Consider the following 12,118-nt stretch of genomic DNA (forward strand, 5'->3'; position numbering starts at 1 on the left):
TGTCCACTAATTTTAATAAAGATGAGAATAACTAATAATCACGAACATTTAGACAAACGCACCACAGTTTACATAGTGTTTTCACATCTACTTGTTAAAAGCAGGTATTATCATTGTCCCTGCATTTTGTAAAAATTGAGTATCAGGGAAAATCACAAAAATGTTTGGAGTTCAAACAGCTAGTAAGTGGGTGTTCTGATCTTCTAGTCTAGGTCTTCTGACAATAAATTCCAGATAATAACAGCTAGAAGTTCTTACCTTTTTCAGAAGTACTTTCAGTTTACTGGGGAACTCTAATAAAAAATGTGAAAAGTCTTTAAAAATTAAATAATTAACTTTCAAATGCTGAAATTTCAGATAATTTTAGGTTACTGCTAGTGTTTTCTCTGAAATCATATGAGTATCCTCCCAACATGGATTCTCCATGATAGACTCTGGTGGGAAAGATAGGCTGCTAGAAGGCATGGGAAGCCTGGTTCATTTGGGAACTCATCTCACATCCTAAATCAATGTTTTGCTGGTAATCATTAAGTAGAACATTCTTACTAATGGTGTCACAAATAGGTATTTGCTACATCTCTTTGTATAACCAGCTGAGGAAAAGTCCTAATAGATTCTCTATTACAGATCACTTTAATTACTGTGTATATGATTTATTGTATTTCCAGATATATTAATTAAGGAAATAACTCTCCTTTTCCCCTTATCATGACCTAAACCTCAAGACTACACTGAACAATTTTCCATGCATATGTCTTTAACAAGCCTACAGAAAGAAATGGTAGAAATGAGCAAAAAAGATCAGAAAGGTGGAGAAACAACTCTGGAGAGAAGTCAGCATTCCTGGGTTCCAGGCCTGGCTCTGCTTGCAACCAACTGTGTGATCTTGGACAATGAGTTAATCTCCACCTGAGTTTCCAGATGTGGGCAACACTGGTTTTGAATCTTTTACAGATATTCAACTCACAGGCCGCCAATAATTTATCAGTAATTAATCAATCAGCCCTAACTATTTTCATTTTAATGCATCTTTAGTCTTTAAACATATGGGTGTCTCAGAGTGCCCAGAGGAAATCTTAATTAATTCTCTAAAAAGGTTATGACCAGAAGAAGCAAAGAACAGAGAATGTTCATATGACCTCCAAGTAAGGTGGTTTTCTATTGTGTATGCACACCATCATGGAAGACTTTCATGGATAATGGAGTCAGTTTGTGCACTCACTGATTTTTCAGTGTGTGTCTAGAAGTTAATTACTGAAAAAAAATAGATCTTTCTTGTTATCAATATTTTGTTTTTTAATGTGAGGGCATCACATGTTATCAAGACATTTGCTATCTGATTATTTTAGGGGGAGTAGAAAGAACAGGCAAGAAAAGGAAAGGAAAGAAGAAAGGAGAAAGGTAGGAAACTCCTTAAAAATATTTTGGTGAGGAAAATGTTTACCAAGTGTCTACCTACAACTAGGCCATTTCCACATGAGGATTCAAAAGAATGTGTTATATCAAGACTCTCTTGGCCAGGCATGGTGGCTCATGCCGGTAATCCCAGCACTTTGGGAGGCTGAGGTGGGATGATCACTTGAGGCCGGGAGTTCGATCGAGACCATCCTGGGCAACATGGTGAAACCCCGTTTCTAGTAAAAATACAAAAATTAGCTGGGAGTGGTGGTGGGTGCTTGTAATTCCAGCTACTTAAGAGGCTGAGGCAGAAGAATTGCTTGAACCTGGGAGGTGGAGGCTGCAGTGAGCAAAGATGGCACCACTGCATTCCTTCCTGGGCAACAGAGGGAGACTCTGACTCAAAAAAAAAAAAAAAAAAAAAAAAAAAAAGAAACTCTTAAAATATTCTAAGATTTTATGTCCAAAAAGAAGCCTCTGAATGTAAGATATAATAGAACTATTTATTTGTCTATTCATTAAACTTCTGGTAATTTCAACTATGTTATAACCAGCTGCAAAAGGAAATCAAAACAAACCTCAGAGCCTACTTACTTTAACTTTATATAGAAATCATTAAGCTCAGTGACTAGTTTCTGAAGTAATATAAACTTCATGAGGCTTCATGAGACCATTTCTTTCATAGCCCCAGTACTTAACTCAAAACCTAGTTTATGGAATGGTTTCAATAAATATTTGTTAATGAAGCCAAGTGATTAAACAAAATGTAGTATAACCATGCAACAGAATACTATCAGGCCATAAAAAGAAATGAAATGTTGATACATTCTATACATGGATAAAACTTAAAACCATTATACTAAGTGAAATAAGTCACAATAGGCCGCATATTGCATACTTCTATTTATATGAAATGTTCAGAATATGAAAATCCTTACAGATAGAAAGTAAATTAATAAGTGGCATGGAGAGGAGAACAGGGAGCAACTGTTAAGGGTGTAAGATTTCTTTGATGGGTGATGAAAATTTTCTGAGTGTAGTGATGGTTGCCTTTCTCTGTGAATACACTAAACACCACTGAATTGTACATATTACACAGTTAAATTTTAAGTTATGTAAATTTTGTGTCAATAAAGCAGTTATTGTATACAAGATTAAAAAATAAAGATTTGTTAATGAATGAGGAGGTTAGAAGCGGTATTCAGTAGCTGGGGTTGTTGGAGAGCAGTACACGAAATTAGTAGAACTGATGGCTGATACCCTGGAAACCAAAGAAAGAGTGAGAAAAATCATAAAACCCAGACACAAAGGCCACTGCTTTGAAGAAACAGTCCTACATACCTTACTGACTCTAAGCGATTATAGCACAGATACAAAAACAATTGCCATGAACAATAATGACCCTGAGTCATTAGGAAACTTTTGAACTTTGTTTAATAGACCTCATTTGATACAACTCAGGGAGGGAGCTGTACAATGCACTTTTAAGATATTTTATTGGACAGGATTAAAATATCACTCTGAGAACCCTTAGTCCCCTCTCATGCTAGGTTTCCCTTTCAAAATGTGACTTGATGATATAATAATGTGTACTTTAAACCTCCCTTCCCTTCAAAAGATCCTTGGTTCTATTCCAGGACCTCTAATTCCAAAGTATCTTTTGTAGACCCAGAAAGTATGCGTTTTCTTTGTCTTTGTGATGTATTACACCTCCCAGTGCAGAATTTTAATATATTCCACATATCGTATCTTCCTGTTTCAGTTACAAAACAGTACAGAATTGGATCAGCAACACAGTTTAAACTTGTTAATGCGACCGTGATTCTATACATTGTGTAAGTTTGCTTCCCAGACTTGCTGTGGTCATTGAAGTTCACATCATGCTCTAAAATGCAGCGAATCAGCAACATCACATGAAAGGGAGTAAAGCATAAGACAAAAGTCACTGTGATGCTGACAAGGAGTTTTATGATTCTCTTCTTTTCCTTGTTTTCTGTGGCTTTATTGTGCCGCACAGCTTGGTAGACTTTCTGGTTGCAGATCAGGATGGTGACCAAAGGTATTGCATAGCCTGTACACGTCCTGAACAAGTTGAGGTTGATTTGCCATTTCTCTAAAGGGTATTTGTCATAGCATAAAGTAAAATTAGACTTTTTGGCATCGCAATATTCAACACTTGTTTCATCTTCCCACAACATGACAGCATTGAAGATGGTTTCCAATACCCAGATGGAAAGGCTGACCATGAGTGCAAATCTTCTTGTCCTTAGAAAAAAAAACTTCAGAGGGTAGACAACAGCCAAATACCGATCAACGGCAATGCAGGTGAGGAATGCTGTGCTGCTGTAAAAGTTCATGTACGTGAAGAAAGCACTTCCTTTGCACAAGGCAGCAGAGAAAGTCCAGTTGTCTTTATTCCAAGTATAATCAATCCATAAAGGGAGAGTTAATGCATAGAGCAAATCTGATAGTGACAGACTGAAGAGGTAAATTCCTAGTTCACTTTCCTTCTTTGCTTGCAGGAAAGACACACATAGAGATCCAATATTGGCCGGAATGCTGACTATAATCACAAAGATGTAAACAATAGGAAACAAATAGTGATCCAGCTCATGCTGTTCTTCAATACATGTGCTGTTCATGTTTTTCTTTTTAAGGTAGCAATTATATTAGTTCTTAGAAGGCAAACAGAAAAGTAAGTCTTGTTTCGTTGTAGTTTGTTTTGAACATCAGATTCTCTTTTACTATTTTTTTTTTCAATTTTTCTTTGTTGTTTACAGTTTTAATTAATTCATCAATGCTTTTAAAGGGTGGATGTAGATCAATTTCTACACAAGCACCAGCAGTCAGAAGTCAAAATCCAGGCTCCTGACAGTTGGCTAAAGGGATCAACTGAATTTACTGAACAGAAGTCCATGCGTTCATTATCACAGAACACTGACAAAACCCACAAGGATCAACTGGGGTATTTGTAAGTGTGCATGGAGAGCTGTCTGCAATTTGTTCTTCTTCATAAATCTCACAGTCGATTGGTAGAAACATGAATATATAAGGCTTTGTTTTCATAGAGATTGGTATTTCCTTCTAAAATTCCTTTCTTTCTGTAATGAAAGATGAATTAAAATAGTTTAGATGTTTAAGATACATAACTTCATTACAATAATGATTTTGAAACAATCCATTTTTGTTTCATTTATGGAGATTTTGAAAATGCATTAAGTTACAGAGAAGGTGTTTAGAATGGGAAAATTGTCTGATTGACTTCAGTAAATAAAATCAAGCCAAGATAGTTTACTTATTTCAAATAAGAATTACCTGAGGTATACTGGATTTCAGTGAATTTTATTTCTCAATGGACATGACCTAAGAACATAAAACTCAAGTTAGAAAGCCATTTTAGTAGCTAAAGATTTCTATTATTTGTCTGTGATTGGTAAATACTTTTCAGTGTGTGATCAACTGTATGGTTATATGATTTCAAATTTCTAATTTCATATGCAATCTAGGTATATGGCACTTTCAAAAATTACATTATTATTCAAAGAAATAGTATAATAGAAATACAACAAAGTTGTAGAATTTTAAAATGTAGCAGTTTGTTAAACCTTAGCATATAATTAGACAACCCTACCTCTGTTAATCTTTTTGTTTCCTTTGTAGGCTAATACACTTTATCTTTCTTATACTTCTATAAATGAGAGAAAAGAATTTTCTCAATTCTGGGTAAAATCTTAGAATCATTAATTTCTGCCTTTATACCTGATAGTTTATTAGGCATCTTTTTAAAGCTATGATGTCACAGATTAGATTAACATAAGAGTAAAGGTTCCATCCTTCTCTCCATACTGGAGTAGAGAAATATTTTGTCTATATCCCCTTGCTAGTGAGTTCTACTGGTGGTTTAGATGATTAACCTGGTGAATACCTTCACAGAAAGCTTTGTAGAAACACTATTCGGGACACCAGAATCACTCCCTTCCAACTGTTGATGAGTCCTGAACACAAAAAGAAATGCCAGGACAAGTCACAAGAATTCTACTAGAAGAGTAAACCATATGAGAGAATATATTTCACTCTTAAACAGAGAACTAAAACTTCTGAAACCTTTTAGCTTTACCAACGTAAAAAATAGGAATAAGATGTGAAAAACAGCCTTCTAAATAAATAGGGAGACTTCCAAAGGGGGAAAAAATTTGTGATGGAACAAAGGAGGTGGGAGCTGCTATCAGGAAGGTGAGTGAGCACTGAAGCTCTGGATGGCCTGAAGATATATGTAGATCTGGAGGAACTAACTAGGGATCAGAGAAACTACAGACAAAGCTTGGGCCTATGCAGGTAGGAAGGGGTCCTTGACCATTCCAAACACATGGGATCCAGGAACCTCTGCTGTCAGGGAAAGGGTGAACTAGAAAATAAACAAAAGAAAATAACAAACTCCACAGACATTTGCAGACAGTAGAGAAAAGATGGCAATTTCCCTGCACCTGCTTGTTTTCTGTGAGGAGTTATAATAAAAAATTATACCCTAAGTATTTGTGGCCTGTGGGGTCCTCACTTGGAAAGTGGGTCTGGGTCTACATTGTTAGTTTGATCCTGCAAACTTCAGGCCAACCTACATGCTCAACTTCATTAGTCATCAGAGGAATTCAAACTAAGATTAAAATGATATGCCTCTACACACACAACAGAATAAATAAAATGAAAATAAGACAACATATCAAGTGTTAGTGAGGAAATAGAACACCTTGACTCATACGCTGTTGATTAAAAAACTATTTGGCACTTATGTGTACCATATGATCCAGCAATTCCACCTCTAGGTATCTGTTCAACATAAACCCATACATAAGTTAACCAAAAGACAGGTACTAGAATTAGAATGTTCACAGTAGCACTATTTGTAATAGTCCCTAACTAGAATGTCCATTAGCAGTATAATAGATGACTTAATTACGATATAGTAATACCATTGAAATCTATACCTCAATGAAAATAAATTATTGCTACACACAATCACATAGTTGTAGATCACAAATATAATGCTGAGTGATAGATAAATGCAAAAAAAAAGTATGTATTATCTGATACAAATCAGGCAAAGTTAATCTATGCTGTTAGGAGTCTGAGCAGTGGTCACCTTTGGGGAAAGTCTGGGTACTGCTGGAACAGGGCATGAGGAAGACTTCTGAAATTTAGTAATGTTCTATTTCTTGATATGGGTGACTGCTTTCATGAGCATGCTCAGTTTGTAGAAATGTATCAAGCTGTACACTTAGGATATGTGCATTTTGCTGCATGTGTATTATATTGCAATGGAAGCATTAAAGAGTGGAATAAAAAGGCTGTATGAGATGGTGCATAGAGCATCTTGACAAACGTGTTTTACCTGCAGTTGGAACATATATGCCTTCCTAAGAAATTTTATTTTATTTCTATCCTCATATATGCAATGTAATTGAGAGAAACAAAATAGTAAATAAATAATTTACATAGTTATGAAAATATATTCACCAAAAATAAAGGTTGACTATATATGAAAAAATAAGTTCAAGGATCCTGGAAGAAGTAGACACAGATCCTCCCTTTGAGCAAGGTCTCTTAACTCAGGCCTCAAAGAATCCTACAGATAGAGTTCTAACAAATATGACCTTATTCACACACACACACACACACACACACACACACAGAGAAATAAGCCACTATGTGTGAGATTGAGCAGAAACAACAAAGAAGGATACTAGATCTGCAAAAACTTTAGAGATAAAATTAATATGTAAATAACACAAAAGAGATATGTTTAATATGTTTAAGGAAACAAAAGAAGGGATTTAAACACATGAGTAAGGAGGAAGAGATTATTAAAAAAATGACAAGGTATATTTTTTAGAAAGATTGAAAACATTTCTAAAAATAAAATATATAACCTAAATTTAAAAATCAACACAGGGACTAACCAACTGATTAGATTCAGCTGAAGAGAAAATTAGTATATTGCAAGATAGAGATAAAGAAATAACACAAAATTATCAGGACATGAAAAGGACATGTTAAGGACATGAAAAGATATAAAAAAATAGAGAATAAGGTAAAAAGGACAGCATATGCATAATTGGAATTCCATAAAGACTGAAAAGAGAGGATGTTGAAAGGGCAATATTCACAAAGATGATGAACTTTCTAGAACTGATGAGGGGATACTGAGGATGGATGAAGAATCCTCATGGATTCATTCCTCATGGATCTTCAATCCTCATAGAATCTTCAGATTTATGAAGCCTAAAAAAATCCCAAATAGGATTAAAAACACACAAAAATGAAAACCTATACTTTGATACATTGCAAAAATATTGCAGTTTACCAAAGACTAAGAAAAAAAGAGCCAGAGAGATAAGATGGACTATGACTACCTATGAAGGATGGAATTTAGATGGACAAAGGACTTCTCAACAGCGATAACAGACAGCAGAAGATTAAAAGTTCCAAACTTCTAAGAAAATATATGTTGTCCTATAATTGCATACTCAACAGAACTAAATTTCAAGGGCCAGAGAAAGAATTGGGACATTTTCAGATAAACTACCAATGAGAACATTGCCATCTAAAATCCCCATTAAAGAAACTTTTTTTTTTTTTTTTTTTTTTTTTTTTTTTTTTTTTTGAGACGGAGTTTCGCTCTTGTTACCCAGGCTGGAGTGCAATGGCGCGATCTCGGCTCATCGCAACCTCCGCCTCCTGGGTTCAAGCAATTCTCCTGCCTCAGCCTCCCGAGTAGCTGGGACTACAGGCGTGCACCACCATGCCCAGCTAATTTTTGTATTTTTGGTAGAGACGGGGTTTCACCATGTTGACCAGGACGGTCTCTATCTCTTGACCTCGTGATCCACCCGCCTCGGCCTCCCAAAGTGCTGGGATTATAGGCGTGAGCCACCGCGCCCGGCCTAAAGAAACTTTTAAAGGTTATAGTTGATGTAGGAAAAGGACACTAGAATAATGTCTGAGATGCAGGAAGGATTGAATCAGGCCCCTGCGGATGGGATTCTGATGCATACACAACACATCCAACTCTAGGGCTCATGTGTCTTGGGCAGAACACCTGAACCATGAAAAAATCCTCCCTTAAGGCCAGGACCGAGAGAAAATTGGGTAATAGGCAATGTGTACCTCTTCCTCCCTTGTCCATGTTCCTTCAATAAATATGCATCATTTTCTTTTAAAATGGTATGATAGATTAAATGAAAAAAATGATTTTTAGAAAGGTTTATAAAGTTTTCAATGGAATACATTTCTCTAGCTGTATTTCCTGCCTTGACTTAACCACAAGACAGGATGGGTTGATGAAGCAGACAGAGGGCCCTCTTCTCTGTAGTGACACAGAGGCAATACAGACTTGTGGTTATGAGCGTAGGCTATGGAGACAATTCAAAAGCCTCTCGATAGGATCTGGGCCCACTGTGTTTCTTTACCTTCTAAGTTCCAGTTTTCACCTGTGTAAGTTAGTATCCACTTTGTAAGACTGTTGTGAGGGCTAAATGAAATGACATATGAAGCAAAGTACTAGCATATGAGAGGCATTCACTGTACATGAGCTGGTAGTATTGTTTTAATGCCATTGATAGTCTGCAGCCAATCTTGGTGCTGTCCCCCAAATTTCCTGAAAAGAAATCATCTTTAGCCATCTAGCCAGAGCATAGCAGAAAAGCTAGAGGTGCTCAGAGTATAATTTGTATGGTAACACTTCACATATAATACCAAGTTCTGCAGATAATAGTTGTTCATTTAATTTGGATGGTCTGATATTTTAATGGAATACTGTATGTAATTCCTATTATAGTATTCATATATCTTTTCAGATATTATTTTGGTACCGTTAATCAAATTTTGAGAAAATTGTTTTTAGAACCAGCATTGAGAAATTTAGGTGAGTTTTTAATTTTAAAATTTTTACCAAATGTCCAAAAAGATAATTTACAGAATACTAAAGTATATCTATTCTTGACCAGCTCTAAACACAGTACAAATCATTGATGAAGGTGACAAAAAGTAAAATATTTTCCTACAGAGTTATAGAAAATGCTTGCTTTCATTTATCAGTTTAACAGTTACTTATTAAGACTCTACTATATTTCAGGCACTGTGATAGTCACTTTTTAACCAATAATTATTACTGGGCATTTATTAATACTGGAAATATTCTTTCCTAACACCACATTTTTTTCTGACAGATATCAAAAATATTACTGGACCATTGTACAGATGAGGGATGGATGCCAGATAGCTCTAAAGCCAGGAGCTGGTAGGCTTCTTCCCAAATACTGAACGAAGTTTGCCAAAGCACTGTTTCCTGAAAAGAAAATAAAGTATAAAGAACCCCCTTTTTCTATATTTATAGTTTTACCTAGTTTTAAATTTAAATTTTGGCCCTTTACCACTGCTGAAAGTAGAAGAAACCATGTGTCTTCCTCATTTCTTTCTCTCTTACAATGCTTTGCATTACTACGTTTATACAGCCTAAATCAGGTAGAATGTTGCGAACATTGCTGACAGTTATGCCAAAGCATGTTATCTACTTTAAAAAACATGTTATTTTTTAATCTTATACTTACTCATGTTTCTTCGGGTGATGCGTTTGTTGACCGAGGAGCTTGATAAATCTGTGCCTGCATCAAGTCAAGAAGAGAAACCAACACTGCTGAGGGGACAGGAAATTGCACTCATATTTCACCACAAACCAATGAGGAAGCAGCATCTCAATGAGAAGGACGTGCAATACCCAAATTTGGACAAAAATGTCTTCTAAATACTTTTAAAGATTTTTTATTTATTGTTTACTGTACTATAATTTTTATAACTCACATATCTCATTGTGTCTTAATTACAAGGGTATACAGATATGATATGCCCTTTGCTTAATGGAATATATGTTAGATATTTTTATTCATTCATTCATTCACTCATTCAATCATTCATTAACTCATCATGCTTTATATTCTTCGGTAGTGTGCTGGGAGATGTATAGAAACTGGCTATCAACCAAAAGGAGTTTTTTTTTACCTAGAAAAAGAGAAAGATATGTTTAATAATAATTGTAGTGCAACGGCAAAATGAAGAAGTACTTCAAGAGGGATACAGATAAAACAGAATGAGCCATTTGGATGTGCAAGATAGGGGAGGATATTGTAGATAGATTCAGTGTGATAAAGTTTCTGGGAAAAAAAAAAACAAGACAGAGAATTGGGGATTGGGATTTAATGATAGATATTGTGCTATTCAAGGCAGGGGTTGAGGTAGCCAACTTCATAAAGCCTTTTTTTTTTTTTTTTTTGGAGGGACTACTGGGATTGGACATACACAGTATTTGATTGTAGAACTATTTCTCCTTTGAGTCTCCTCTTGGAATAGAAAACAGAGATGGCTAAAACCAGTTGAATTAACTGGCAGAGACAACTAAATAATTTTATAAAACCTGAAAATTTTATTTGAGAAAGACTTATATTGTTAGTATAAAAACTCATCTACTTTAGCAAGTTAAAGTTAAAGCCAAATCTATAAGTGGCTTAATATGAAGTGAAATTAGCTTCTATAACTTTCTTACTATTGATATATAAAAAAGTCAGAGATATCACTTTGAAGAACAGAATTGATTTGGGATGAAGACATTTAACCTGATTTTGAAGACTGTAATCAGGACATTTTGAGTCTATATTTGTAAAAAGACATTAAGGGTTGTTGTTGTGGCTTTTTTTTTCCTCCCTACCCAGAGATGGAAAAGATGAGCCTGGCTTTTCATATTAAAGTTCTTCAGGGTATATGAGGAATGCAGAGATTTTCAATACTTCCTTTGCAGGTCTTTCTTTGAGAATAATAAAACGAATACCTCACATTTATAAAGTACACGAGCGTTTACAAAGTAATTTAGCATATAGTAAATCATAAATTAGAATATATTGTTACCAAAATAAAAAGTACAAAGTAAAAAATTAATAATAAATTTCTTGAACTTTTACAAAAATGAGAGTAATGATTTCAGTTTACTCGTGACTCTAATCCATAATTTTCACTTTTGCTTGGTTTCGCACACCCTCTTATCTGTAGTTTCTATACATGGTATTTCTCTTTTTAAGTTCAGGGATACAAGTGCATTGTTATGTAGGTATTTCACAACTTTCGTGATCTCTTATTTTATCTGAATAGGCTAAACTGCTTTTAGGGAAAGGGTATTTTATTATCCATATCAGATATTTACGTATTTTGCTTTTCCAAAAACGTATGTGGTTAAGAAACATAAGAAACACAAACTTTCACTTCTCCTGATCAAACAGGAGAAAAAGCTAGAGCTGACCTATACTAAAACGTTGCCAACTCTACACAAAAAGAAATTTACCAGCTTTTAAGAAATTTGTTTCTTGATACAGAAAATATGGCAGTACTGTATTTTCAACTATAGGGCTATCTATTACAATGAATGGTTAGAAACTTTAGACCACTGAGTCACTGTGACATTTTAACAACATAACGATGAGATAAAGACAATTAGTAGTTATTCAGAACACTGCCTTAAGCGGGGAGGCATTTCTGACCAATTGGTCTTCTGTGGTCACAAACTGGGGACCGAACACTGGCCAGTTGGGCTACCCATGGGGTAATGGGGAAGAGATTGTGGATCTACCTGGTTCCAATTCTCCATGGGGTAGACAGTGCAAGAGTGTGTTCTACCGATGAA

At 35.2% G+C, this 12,118-nt stretch overlaps 1 protein-coding gene across 4 annotated transcripts; it reads right to left on the reverse strand.

Moving 5' to 3' along the window:
* Window positions 1-2,813: 2,813 nt before the first annotated feature.
* Window positions 2,814-11,342, reverse strand: GPR65 (G protein-coupled receptor 65). 4 transcript variants are annotated; one of them, XM_032287693.1, is made up of 3 exons: window positions 10,002-11,342; window positions 4,714-4,761; window positions 2,814-4,499 (listed from the first exon to the last, which is right to left on the reverse strand). In XM_032287693.1, exon 3 carries the CDS (start codon window positions 4,038-4,040, stop codon window positions 3,027-3,029), a length of 1,014 nt encoding a protein of 337 aa, XP_032143584.1. In that variant the 5' UTR covers window positions 4,041-4,499; window positions 4,714-4,761; window positions 10,002-11,342; the 3' UTR covers window positions 2,814-3,026. The 4 variants fall into 4 exon arrangements, with proteins under 4 accessions (XP_032143584.1, XP_032143582.1, XP_032143583.1 ...); XM_032287691.1 differs by having other exon boundaries at window positions 4,714-6,222; XM_032287692.1 differs by lacking the exon at window positions 10,002-11,342 and adding an exon at window positions 5,313-7,307.
* Between the last annotated feature and the right edge of the window lie 776 nt (window positions 11,343-12,118).

Source organism: Sapajus apella, unplaced genomic scaffold (genome assembly GCF_009761245.1).
Source record: "Sapajus apella isolate SASKATOON/1434 unplaced genomic scaffold, GSC_monkey_1.0 scaffold20, whole genome shotgun sequence".
Lineage (NCBI taxonomy): Eukaryota > Metazoa > Chordata > Mammalia > Primates > Cebidae > Sapajus > Sapajus apella.